The 13,797-nt window shown below is 35.9% G+C and overlaps 1 protein-coding gene across 1 annotated transcript; it reads left to right on the plus strand.

Annotated features, from left to right (window-relative positions):
• The first annotated feature begins 8,710 nt into the window (after positions 1–8,710).
• LOC131641928 (extensin-2-like) lies at positions 8,711–10,411 on the plus strand. Its single transcript, XM_058912228.1, has one exon. It carries the CDS (start codon positions 8,782–8,784, stop codon positions 10,210–10,212), a length of 1,431 nt encoding a protein of 476 aa, XP_058768211.1. The 5' UTR covers positions 8,711–8,781; the 3' UTR covers positions 10,213–10,411.
• Positions 10,412–13,797: the final 3,386 nt, after the last annotated feature.

The following is a 13,797-nucleotide window of genomic DNA, read 5'->3' on the forward strand; positions in this document are numbered from 1 at the left end:
TACATGCGTGGGGAAGTGTCTATAGAATAGAAAGCAAATCTTTGGGACAATGGAATTCTATTCCTATGGAACCTTACCTCAGATGGGTTCGGGCTCATGCTCAGAAACTCATCATGCCATATCCCGCTATTCTACCTGTGACTATTGAGCCAGAAGTCGAAGGAGACGAACCTCAAGTTATTCTACATCCGGATATGCCAACTGACCTGGAAGAGTTGCAAAAATCTTGGGTTCAACTAAAAGAGGAAAGAGATACCTTCAAAGCACACTGTCAAGACTATGAGAGAAGATTATTGGAGCTCACCGGACAACTCCAAGAAGAGCAGCAGATCAACACATTCCTGGGTGCAAAGAGAAAGCGTCCATGGGAGACCTGAGGGATCCTTCATTTTCTTTATTTATTTCTGTTTTGTAAGCCCGAATGAGGCAAAAAAAAAAAGGAAGAAAAAATAATAATAAATTGTTTGACTAACAAATGTTTGTTTTTCTTTTGTTTTAACAAATCTAAACTCTAAGATCCTTGAAAACATTGCATATACATTTCATTCATTGCATATACATTTCATTCATTGCATATACATTTCATTCATTGCATATACATTTCATTCATATACATTGCATAATAGGTTCACATGACGGATTTCTCATCTCCTCGCTGTTTATTTCAGTCAGAAGAGATGGAATCTGAAACAAGCATCAAGAATCTCGAAGCACAGAACGCCCAAGTTCAAGTGGCAATTCTGGAACTGGCAAAGGGGCAACAAGAACTGAAAGCCCTGATAATCAAAAAGAAAAAGAAGCCCAAAGGATCTGTAGGCTTGAGCCAACTGAAAAGAAAGATCAAAATCCCAGCCAAAAAGTTCAAAAAGCCACCGATCCCTGAAATAGTCGGTGATGGTGAACAAGGAGACAATCACAGCAACCAGGGTTCTGCCAAACCCTTTCTCTCTTCTAATGAAGAAGATTATCATTCTGGAGACGAACAGGATGATGACAAGTACCAGCAGTTGGAGGAACGTATGAAAGCTATGGAGATACAAAAAATACCTGGCTTAGATTTCAATGATCTGGGACTCATCTCAGATGTCGTTATCCCTCCAAAGTTCAAAGTTCCTATCTTTGCGAAATATGATGGAGTTTCTTGCCCAAAACTACATCTGGGTCCTATGTAAGGAAGATACAACCTCACACAACAGATAAAATTGAATCGTTAGATCACTAACTTCAAAGATAAAATATTTGAATCCAAACACAATCACACTTGCACCTCTTAGGGTAATCCCTTTCTCATTCTTTTCAAAATCAAAAGCAAATTCTATTATTTCAAACGCAAAATCGAACTTTTGTTTATATCCGGTGAAAGAATAGAATTTTAAAGGAAATAGGATAAAGACCTTATAACTCAGGGTAGACCTCCTAATTTGCTTGCTCAAATCAAAACAAACAAATCTCTCATATATCATTGTTTTTTCAAAATCAAACTTTCAAAAAAAGACAATACTTTGTATATATCCAAACGAGGATCATTACGAAGTTAACGTTCTTTTTTCAAAAAACATCTTTTGAAAGATAAAAACACTTTGTATACATCCGCACAAGGATCATTACAAAGTCAATTTACAAAGGTATTTGGAACCACATACGAGCATTTCAAGGCAATCGAAAAGTAATTGAAAACAAGTGAGCTAAGCAAATTAAAGAGCCCATGGATAACCATGGATACAAAGGGTGCTAACACCTTCCCTTTGTATAACCTACCCCCTTACCCAGAATTTCTTAAAGGTCTTTTTTTCTGTTTCTTTTATAAACCTTTCCTTAATTGGATAAAATAAAAGGTCGGTGGCGACTCTCTGATTTTCAAGCACAAAAGCAGAAACAAAAAGAGTCAGTTCGCGTATCTCTCCGCGAGAGGTATGGCAAAAAACCGAGCGCGCGAAAATCTCGAGTTCTCCTTGCATCATCAATGAGAATTCCTCACACATTTCTTTGTTAGTCGATCCAAAAATGATATCATCAACATAGACTTGAACCAATAAAGTGTTACTCTTGATTTTCTTAATGAACAAAGTTTTATCAACCTTACCCTTTTCGAAACCCTTTTCACACAAAAAATTGCTAAGTCTATCATACCATGCTCTTGGTGCTTGCTTTAAGCCATAAAGAGCCTTTCTCAACTTAAAGACATGTGTAGGATTCTTGAAGTCTTCAAATCCCGGGGGTTGTTTGACATAGACTTCTTCATTGATGTAGCCATTCAAGAATGCGCTCTTGACGTCCATTTGATAAAGCTGAAAATTTAATGAACATGCATAAGCAAGTAAAAGAAGAATAGCTTCTAACCTTGCAACGGGAGCAAATGTTTCTTCAAAGTCAATTCCTTCTTCTTGATTGTAACCTTGGGCCACCAATCTTGCTTTGTTTCGAACAATTATACCATTCTCATCAAGTTTGTTCTTAAACACCCATCGAGTACCTATGATGTGTTTATTACTTGGTCTAGGAACAAGTTCCCAAACTTGATTTCTCTCGAATTGATTTAATTCTTCTTGCATTGCATTTATCCATTGATCGTCTCCTAAGGCTTCATCAACTTTTGAAGGTTCAATTTGAGAAACAAAAGCCATGTGTAAGCAAGCATCTTTGAGATTTAATCTTGTTGCAACTCCTTGGCTAATATCACCAATAACTTTATCAATAGGATGATCTCTATGAGTTCTCCGTTCTTTTGGTAGATCATTGGTGTTTGATTCTTGTTGAACACTTTCTTGTTGAACACTTTCTTGTTGAACACTTTCTTGTTGAACTTCCGGTGCCTTCACAATTGTATCATTTGAAAGTTCTTCCGGGGGTAAATCTAAAGGATCATCATCATCACAAACAACTATTTCCTCCTTGGAGGTGTTAGTCTCATCAAAAGATACATGCATGGATTCTTCAATAGTCAAAGTTCTTTTATTATAGATTCTATATGCTTTACTAGAGAGAGAGTAACCAAGAAATATACCTTCGTCGGATTTCTCATCGAACTTACCAAGATTGTCTTTGTCATTGTTGAGAACAAAGCACTTGCATCCAAAAATGTGAAAGTGAGTAATGTTTTGCTTTCTTCCTTTGAAGAGTTCATATGGAGTCTTCTTTAAGATAGGTCTAATGATTACTCGATTTCCAACATAACATGCCGTACTAACCGCATCCGCCCAAAAGTATTTAGGAAGATTTGCATCCCTAAGCATTGTTCTTGCAAGTTCCACTAGAAACCTAATTTTCCTTTCAACTACTCCATTTTGTTGTGGAGTTCTTGGTGCTGAAAAATTATGAGAGATACCATGCTCTTCACAAAATTCTTCAAATGATGCATTTTGAAATTCTCCACCATGATCGCTTCTTATGGATACAATCTTTAATGACTTCTCATTTTGGATTTGTTTTGCATACTTCTTAAAGGCTTTAAAAGCATCAATTTTCTGTACAAGAAACACAGTCCAAGAATATCTAGAATAATCATCAACAATAACTAAAGCGTATACATTACCTCCGAAGCTTCTTGTCCTTGATGGACCAAATAAATCCATATGCAACAATTGAAGTGGTCTTGTTGTAGTCACCACATTCTTTGGTTTGAAAGATGATTTGGTTTGCTTTCCCTTTTGACATGCATCACATAATTTATCTTTGACAAACTTTATCTTAGGTAAGCCAATAACAAGATCATGTTTGGTTAACTTATTTAAATGATCCATATGAATATGGGCTACTCTTTTATGCCATAACCATGAATCATTATTATTGTTTACCAAAAGACATTTTACTTTCAAAGATAAATCATTTAAAGAAATCATAAAAATGTTATTAATTCTTGTACCTTTGAGTTTTATCTCATTGGTGAATTCATCGATGATCAAGCATTCTTCCTTAGTGAATTTGATCTTGAAGCCTTTGTCACAAAGTTGGCTAATGCTTAGAAGATTATGCTTTAGTCCTTCAACATAAAGAACATCTTCAACGGATGTGAAAGGTGGTGCACCAACTTTGCCTTTGCCAAGAATTCTTCCCTTATTGTTGTCTCCATAAGTGACAAAACCCTTGGCCTTTAACCTTAGATCTGAAAATTGGTTTAAGTCACCCGTCATATGCTTTGAACAACCACTATCTAGATACCATAGGTTTGAAGTGGTATTCAAGCATGCCTACAAAACAAATTAAGTTTTGTTAGGTACCCAAGTGGCTTTGGGTCCATCATAGTTAGTTCCTTTCTTCACCCATACATAATGTCCACTAGGAACACTAAAGTTCCTTACATAACAAGCATTGGGTGTGTGACCAATAATACCACAATAAAAACAAGTAGGTTCAAAGTTACTTCTATATCTAGGAGGATAAGATTTCTTCTTAACAAAGTTCTTCCTTTTAGGATAATGTTGCATTACTTTAGGCTTGATCACTTTCTCTTGAATTGGTTGGTTACTAGCCTTGACAAAGATAGTCTTGTTGGATCTTGGTTTATCAAATTTAGAGAAACCAAGTCCGCTCTTATCATTGGAGTATCTTTGTGTGCTAAGAATATTTTCCAATCCAATTTGCCCTTTTTCATATCTTTCTAAAACACGTTTTAATTGGACAATTTGGAAGGAAAGTGATTCACAATTCTTGCATGCAACATTATCTTCTTGAACACTAATCATTTTTTCTTTGTCATCTTTATGTTCTACTTCACTTATCTTAACCTTCTCTTCTAAAGATAGTATGATTTTCTTTTGAGATGAGATAGTTTTATAGAGAATTTTGCATTCTTTTAATAATTCATCTATTGCACCTTGTGCGCCATTATCAAAAAGAGAATCATCATAACTAACCTTGCCTTCTTCATCGTCGGAGTGGTGTGATGCCATTAGTGCTAGGTTTGCACTTTCGTCACTATCGGAGTCCGATGAGGAACTTACTTCATTATCTTCCCATGCTATGTAGGCCTTTTTATTTTTGAACTCCTTTTTGCCTTTGAATCCATTCTTCTTCGAAAGCTTTGGACATTCCGGCTTTATGTGTCCTTGTTTCCCACATTCATAGCATGTAACTTCTTGTGATGAAGTGGATGCTTCTTTATCTTTATGCTTTGAGAATTTCTTTCTTTTGACATAGTTAGTATTATCAATATTATTTTTATTACCAAAAAATTTGCCTAACCTTTTTACAAGAAGCAAGAAGTTTTCATCTTCATCCGATGCATCTTTCATTTTGCTTTCTTTTGAATCTACCTTTAATGCAATGCCTTTGGATTTCTTCTCTAAGTTCTCATGCTTTTCCAATCTTCCAAGTTCCGTCTCATATTCTTGAAGTTTTCCAAATAGTGTTGCGGAAGTAAATTTTGATAAATTTTTCTTTTCGGATATCGCCGTCACTTTTGGTTGCCACTCCCTTGTCAAAGATCTGAGCACTTTAAGATTAAGTTCTTCGGTAGTAAGAGTCTTACCAAGTGCCTTCAAGTGATTTGTCAAATGTACGAATCGTTTTTGCAAATCGAGAATAGTTTCTCCGGGCTTCATTCTAAACAGTTCGTACTCTTGGCTTAAAGTATTCAATCTTGATCTTTTAACTTCAGTAGTACCTTCATGAGTTTCTACAAGAGTATCCCAAATTTCCTTTGATGTTGTACATGCCGATACTCGGAAAAATCCATCCATACTAAGAGCACCTTGAAGAAGATTGACCGCCTTTTTGTCAGCAAGAACCATTTTTCTATCATTATCATCCCATGACGTTTTAGGTTTCTCCGATCCAACACCATTAACGACCGTTATAGGGACATGAGGACCTTGTAGGACAGCCTCCCAAACTTCTTCTCCTTGTGCTTCTAGATGAGCCTTCATTCGGATTTTCCAAAAGTCAAAATATTCACCACAAAACAATGGAGGCTTGTTGTTAGAACCACCATCTTTGAAAACTGGATTTTGATTTGCGGAAGCCATTCTGGATCTTTAGGAACAAGTTACCTATAACTTGCTCTGATGCCAAATGTAAGTATCAGATATGCCTAAGAGGGGGGGGGGTTGAATTAGGTTTTTCAAAAATAATCGGTTTTATGAGAATATCTTTACTAATTTTTTTTGGTTAAGTGTTTGAAGGCTTTTGATGGTTTTTATCTTTTTCTTGGTAATGGTAATGAAAGCGGTAAAAGCGAAAAGATAAAGAACACAACGATATATACTGGTTCCCCTCACAATCCGAGAGTACTCCAGTCCCCTTTCAAACACGAAAGAGATTTCACTATAGTTAGAATGATTGTACAAGCCTATGCCTACTATCTAACCTATAGGGTGATCAAAGGTTCTTAACACCTTTAAGATCAATCAACACTAATGTGGATGAAGAACAATCCTCTTCAAACACACCACTTACTTCCAACAATCCTGGATAGTAAGGAAACAATATTCTTTGAATTTTTACAAGAGTTTTTGTATGAAGTTTGTAGAGCAATATCAGTCTTGGATTGATCTTCTTCTTCAAATAAACAATTCTCAAAATGGATATAAGTGTTCACAATGTATGCATGAAACTTTGAATGAATTTTCAATGAAAATGTGTATAGAAAGTTTCACTTGAAAAAGAGTATTTGATGAACACTTGGAAATATTGAAAGATGAAGAATATATAGTTTATGAATTGTTAATGAAGAAGGTGATTAATGATTATGAAAGATGTAGTATTTATAATGTGTTAAACACCTCTTTGAATGGTTATTTTTCCATGAAGCAATGCAATGATTAAGTGGTAAGAAAACAAATTCGTTTGAATGAAATCATGCAATGGAAAAACACACTGGTTCAGTAGGAACCGGTTCCTACCTGGGACAACCCGGTTCCTGCTGAACGTTACAGCAAAAATATTTGAAATTTGAACTGAGGAACCGGTTCCCACCTAGGGACAACCCGGTTCCTACTAGTAAAACACAGAGATGATGAAACTGAGAATGCTGGGAACCGGTTCCCCCATAGGGACAACCCGGTTCCTAAAACCTTTATTTTGAAATTTACATATGAAAAAGGTTTTAAATGAACTCTTTAAAATATGAAACTTGTAGATGATTATGATATGCATGAAAATATATTTTGTGAACAATTATATGTCAAAGTGAGTATTGTTTATACCTTTGACGTTTTAGCTCGATTCTTGAATCTTCACAATTTCTTCAAGACTTTGAAATGATGTATTCTTGCTTAATACTTGAAATTCTTTTTGCACATCCTTTATGAAAGCTTGATGTCCATATTGTCTTCATCAAAACCAATTATGCTTGAGAAGCTTGCAATTACACAAGGTTCTTACTCATCGCTCCATGGTTCTACTCGTAGTCTCGATATTATTTTGGGTCATCTTCATGATTTGAGTCATAAGTTACTCTAGTAGGAATGTATTCCTTGGTGGTGGAATCTGACGAATCATTGATTTGTTTTTAAATTCTGGTTGTTCCTCCATTTAAAGTTCAGGTGGTCTTTCCATCGTGGATTATAAGTATTAGAATAGAAATTATCACTACTACGAAAAATTTATGTTACCTTAGTTGAAAAATGACATTTACCTCAATTTAGTGGGTGAGGTAACAAAGAGTATCATGCAAAATAAGCCATTTTTTTCTTGGTTGAACTTCCACTTGAAAGAAAAAAGTTGTACTGACCGATCTTAGCAACAACTTTGTATTTTTTAAAAACACGCTATTTTTTCTTTCGGTTCTAGAAACACGACATTCAAACCTTTCCAATTTCCACCGTATTCATGATGGAACTGATCAAATATTTTGTTAGAATTTATGATGTATTACAAAGAATGGAGGTTATAGACAGTATTATAAAAATGACCATCATGACAAGAATTATAAAATAACGTATGAAGGTTATAGACAGTAACCATATTATTTACCAAGTCAATTAATATTTTAAGCCACAATGAAATTTCCGTACGGTACATATTTGTCATATTGACAAAGTAATTAGCCGGAGAAGTTTATTAATTCACCGACAATAGTGGCACAAACATTTAAAATAAATTTTCTCTTTTATAATCCAAAAATATGTTTTTTCAAAGAATCGAAGTTAATTAATCACAAAGATAAACAACAAAAAATGCATGATTTTTTGAATAAAACTTGTATCATTTTACTCCTTTTTTTAATTGAGAAATTGTGTATCATTTTAGTCTCTTTTTTTTTTTTTTTCAATTAAGAATTTGAGTGCTGAGAAGTTGTGCATTTCTATATTTACATGTATTATAATAAAAAGAATAGCTCAAATTAAGATAAATAAGTATACATTTTTCTTATATTTTATTGTGAGAAAGTATTAGAGAACTCAGGCATGTTTGGAATTAATTTAACTTTATCTCTGTTTCACATTCCGGCCTCTCAATTATGCTTGCCAGTTCTTTTAACTAACAGCCAAAGGAAACAATTAGAATAAGCCTTCTCTGACGCGTTTTCACAAATATTTGTTGTTCAAGAACTCATTCAAACTTACTACCAAGCAATGATCACCAACATTATTAAATTTTAAAATACAAAAGGATAGTATGAACAAAAGGTATGTTATGCACAACATCCTTGAAAATTTAAACAATAAATATAATTTATAACATTAAGACAGCCTGTTATAATGCATTTGAAAAATTCAAAAATCTTATAAACTATGCTTGGCAAAAACTATATAAAGAGTACTAATACAGACTAGAGCAATCACAGTAACTAGCAAACATTCTTTCAAGAAACTCAATACAGAAATACAAAAACTTAAGAACATGGGAACCTCGGTTAGGTTGAGGCATTGGCCTCAACTCATCTATGCAATTGCATTTTGCTTAATTGCTACCAGTGTAGCTGCCGATGATGATAAGCCTTACTATGAAGGCAAACCAAACAATTACTATCCCACACCACCAAGTCATGGACAACAACCACCATATTATTTCAAACAACCTCCATATTACTACAAGTCTCCACCCCCACCATCTCCTTATGTTGAAAAATTTCCTCCATATTACTACAAATCCCCTCCACCTCCATCACCTTCTCCTCCCCCGCCATACGTTTACAACTCACCACAACCTCCATCCCCTTCACCTCCACCTCCATATATCTACAAGTCACCGCCTCCTCCTTCTCCTTCACCTCCCCCACCATATGTCTATAAAAGTCCACCACCACCCTCTCCATCACCACCTCCTCCATATGTCTACAAGTCTCCTCCTCCACCATCTCCTTCACCACCCCCACCATACGTTTATAAGTCACCACCACCACCATCTCCATCACCTCCTCCTCCATATGTTTACAAGTCACCGCCTCCTCCTTCTCCTTCACCTCCCCCACCATATGTTTACAAGAGTCCACCACCACCATCTCCATCACCACCACCTCCATATATCTACAAGTCACCTCCACCACCATCTCCATCACCACCACCTCCATATATCTACAAGTCACCTCCTCCACCATCTCCCTCACCACCTCCACCATATGTATATAAGTCACCACCACCTCCATCTCCATCACCACCACCTCCATATATCTACAAGTCACCTCCTCCACCATCTCCCTCACCACCTCCACCATATGTATATAAGTCACCACCACCTCCATCTCCTTCACCTCCACCACCATATGTCTATAAGAGTCCACCACCACCTTCTCCATCACCCCCACCACCATATGTCTACAAGTCACCTCCTCCACCATCTCCCTCACCACCACCTCCATATGTCTACAAGTCCCCTCCCCCACCATCACCCTCTCCTCCCCCACCATACGTCTATAACTCCCCACCACCTCCATCCCCTTCACCGCCTCCTCCATATGTATACAAGTCACCACCTCCACCATCTCCATCCCCACCCCCTCCATATGTCTACAAGTCCCCGCCCCCACCATCTCCCTCACCACCACCCCCATATGTTTACAATTCTCCACCCCCACCATCTCCTTCACCTCCCCCACCTTATGTCTATAAGTCACCACCTCCTCCCTCATCCTCACCGCCTCCTCCATACTACTATAAATCTCCACCTCCACCTTCTCCATCACCTCCTCCACCATATGTGTACAAGTCACCTCCCCCACCTTCACCTTCACCGCCGCCTCCTTATGTTTACAAGTCTCCACCTCCACCATCTCCATCACCTCCTCCATATCATCCCTACCTCTATAACTCACCCCCACCTCCCGTCTATTAAACTTCTGGTTAAAGCCATTTGAAATTTTTCAATGAATTATGTTAAACATTGTTGTGTTCATTTGTATTTAAGATTTTATTTGTTAATAAAACAACCTATATTGATTTTATAGCCTTATTTTGGTTGTAGAGTAATTGTGTTTGTATGGTGCTAATTCATAAGTCTATATTATTAATTTCCTTTAGATGTTTTAGAAATTTTTACATGTTTTTATGCACTTATATATTCATATCAACAACATCGACACATAAAGATATATCCTAAGAATTTTATGTCAGCAATTATAGAGGTCGTACAAAATAATAAAATGATGAGTTTAGTATCGTCTCCAATGAGAATATGATCTTAAGCATTACACGGTTTTGATCGGATAATGACAGAATAAGTGGATAACATGTGAGTTTGCATTGATCAAAAGTAATAGACTTCGTTTTTTTATGACCGTAAAAAACAGACTTCCTAAACTATATGCATTTGTTATTTGCAATGTATGAAGTGAAAAATATAATACGTAATTGATGAACACCCAGTAAGCATAATTGAAATCACAAGAATCAAAAACACACACACAATGTGGCTAAAGATGGATACATGCATAGGTAAATGTTGGAGTGTAATCTATCAGTAATTGATGGAATTTGAATCGTCCATTTAATTAACTCAACTCAATTCATCTCTAGATTGTTTAAGATAGATTTACATTGACACCTTAAGCCCAAGCCAGATTATCTTCACATAAAGACTAACATAATCATTGTGAACAAGTAATTCAACATAAAGTTGCATAAGTGTTGTACCCTAAATTTTGCCCCGACTTTTTATCTACATCATTTACATTTAGTATTCTTATTTTATCTCAAAAATCCAAAAAAATTATATGTAGTACTCATTTGCATCATTCTCATTCAAAAAATTGAAAAAAATATATATACATTCATTTCATAACATCATTTTAGAATTAATGGTTTTTGTCTATTCTTATTAATATTTTGGGATTTATAATTTTAATTTTAAATTCAATTTAAATTTAAGTTGAGTTTTTAATTAAAATTAGTAAATCAATTTTATCATGTTATTTTGTTATTACTTGTTTTATTTTCTTTTATAGGTACAATTCAATAAAAGTGAGGACTATCTTTTGGTCCAATAAAGAGGAAAGATCTTATTGTTCAAGCTAAGCCCATTTGCAAATATTGATTCAGAAAAAACAAAATTTTCACAAAGTCACATGGATCCCACACTCCAAAGAACCTCACGATTTCTGCAAGTAAGAGACAAAAATGCAAAACAAACTTTCTGCCACCTCCCCATTTTCTCCTCATGCGTTTTGATTCACTCCGGAAAAAGTGGATCTAAAATTCTTCAGACATTCCTCACCAATTCCCCTCAATTTCCTATCCTACCCTCACCTCACACTCACTATATAACAAGCATCGTAGAACAGATTCAGGGGAGGAAAAAAAAGCTATTGTTACTCTGCAGAAATATCATCACAAACTTCCTCCACAAATATCAAAACCGATGTCACCTTAACTTCATTTTCAAATCTGAACCAATCTTCAGCGAATATCATTACCTTCACGTTTCAGACCACAAACTCACCTTCTTGAACCACAAACTTCCTCCAAACACAAAATAAAACTCTACTGCAAATTCTTTAATAAACCAATCACACAACCTTTCACTGATTCTCTTCAACCATCAGAACCGTAAATTTCATTCAACATCCATAAATTAACCATCACCATTGCAAACTCAAGCACCTTTAATCCATTCCAATACCACACTTCTACCGATTAACTTTTAAAACCTTCAAACACCACACCTTCATACAATAGCTTCACGGTTCTTTCAGCTAAACACAAACCATCTAAACCGAAACAGATCCATAACTCTGTAAACCGGCGGCAGATTTGCTACGTTCACGACACAATCTCCAACCGGATCCCATCGCAAATTCTGAGCAAGGTCACCGACGCGGTGACGCGGGATCAACGGAAGAATCACCATCGAACTCACCAGCCGCAAGATCGTTCAACACCGACGCATCGAGTATTGCAGCATCTCGCCTTCCTCGACTCGCAGCAAATCGGTAATCACTCTTATCTGTGTATTTCGTATCCATATTTTGCCTGACTTTGTTGCTGGATTGTTGTTGATGGTCATTTATCACTGAAAATGTATGCTAGTTTTGTTTGAGTTGATTGTCGAACTGAGTGGACTGTTGCAATTTCTGTTGATCTGATGTCGTTGTTGTTTCGGTGGTCTGAGAGTTAGAATAGATGTAAGATTTGAGTGAGATATATGGAGAAAGTTTGTTTGAGAGGTTTTGTTGTTATGTTGCGTTTTTCTTGAAATCAGAAAAGCAGGGGAGAGTGATGTGAGGTCAGGGGCGGACAACACCAAGTCCCTTTAGGGTTTATTTTTTCGTTTTGGGCTTGGTTGTAGAAAGCCCAATTCTGCAGTCATTTACCATACACCCTATTAGGAGTACACCCCCTGGACTGATTTTCCAAACTGATCTTGGGCTAACATATCATGAGCCCACCGAATTGGCTTTATACATCCTGGATCCAGCGCTGTACCTCCTCCTGGGGTTGATATATTTTGTTTTGGGCCAGCATTTGTTTCCTCTTGCCTTATGATTAGACTTTAGTTGTTTTTTTTATTTACTTGTTAATTCCTTTAATTGATAAAAATACAAAGATATGTTAGTATTTTAGATTAATCAGATTTTCTCTTGTTATTAAAAACACCAAAAATATGTTGCTTATTTTAATTTCTTTTTAGATTTAATATGCTTACTCCTAGACTTTCTTTAGTTAATTTTGATTAATATTTGTTAGTATATTTTTGTCATTTATTCATGCATCATTATATATATCCGTTGCTAATATTTTCTTGACTTTTGTGAGGTACTACTATCATTGAGCCATTGGACTTTATTGTGGACATTTATAACTCATTTTAATTTTTGTATATATTATCCTTTTATTTTCCGCTTTAATATTTCGATTGGGTTGTAATAATTAGTAGTTAATTTTCATCCCCATTCGGTTAAGTGTGTAATCCCCATTCCCGAAGCCTTGTAATAATTTTACCGCTTTCCTTTACCGCTTTATTTTATTATTGCTTGCATGCTTTAACCGTTTTTCAAAATAAAAGAATATTAGGTTCTTAGCCGTTTTCTACCATAAGTCGATTGCACTTCACGCATCGCCATCAACCGTACTTACACATGCACACTTGCACGTACACCCTTATTTTACTCCTATGTTCATCCCTTTATGCTTGAACTTGTATGCTTGTTTGTATGGATTTTACCTGTATGAGCTTGTATGTTTCCATTTACTTCTTCCATCTTCTTTTTAAACAAACTATTCACCCCCGCATTACTTGGTCCATATACCAAGCTCCCAACCAACTCTTTGTAAGTCGAGTGCCTTGTGCACCGCCATCGACCTGTTTTCAAAACTCTTTTCATAATAAAACTTTGACTTCTGTCATGTGATCTTCTTTAAAAACTCTTTGTGGCTAGCACTCTTTTCCTTTAAAATTGTTTTCAATAAAACCTTTTTCAAAACT

Source organism: Vicia villosa, unplaced genomic scaffold, assembly GCF_029867415.1.
Source record: "Vicia villosa cultivar HV-30 ecotype Madison, WI unplaced genomic scaffold, Vvil1.0 ctg.004275F_1_1, whole genome shotgun sequence".
NCBI classification, from domain to species: domain Eukaryota; kingdom Viridiplantae; phylum Streptophyta; class Magnoliopsida; order Fabales; family Fabaceae; genus Vicia; species Vicia villosa.

Coding starts and splice junctions, on each gene's coding strand:
- LOC131641928 (XM_058912228.1), top strand. CDS start 8,782: ATGGGAACCTCGGTTAGGTTGAGGCATTGGCCTCAACTCATCTATGCA.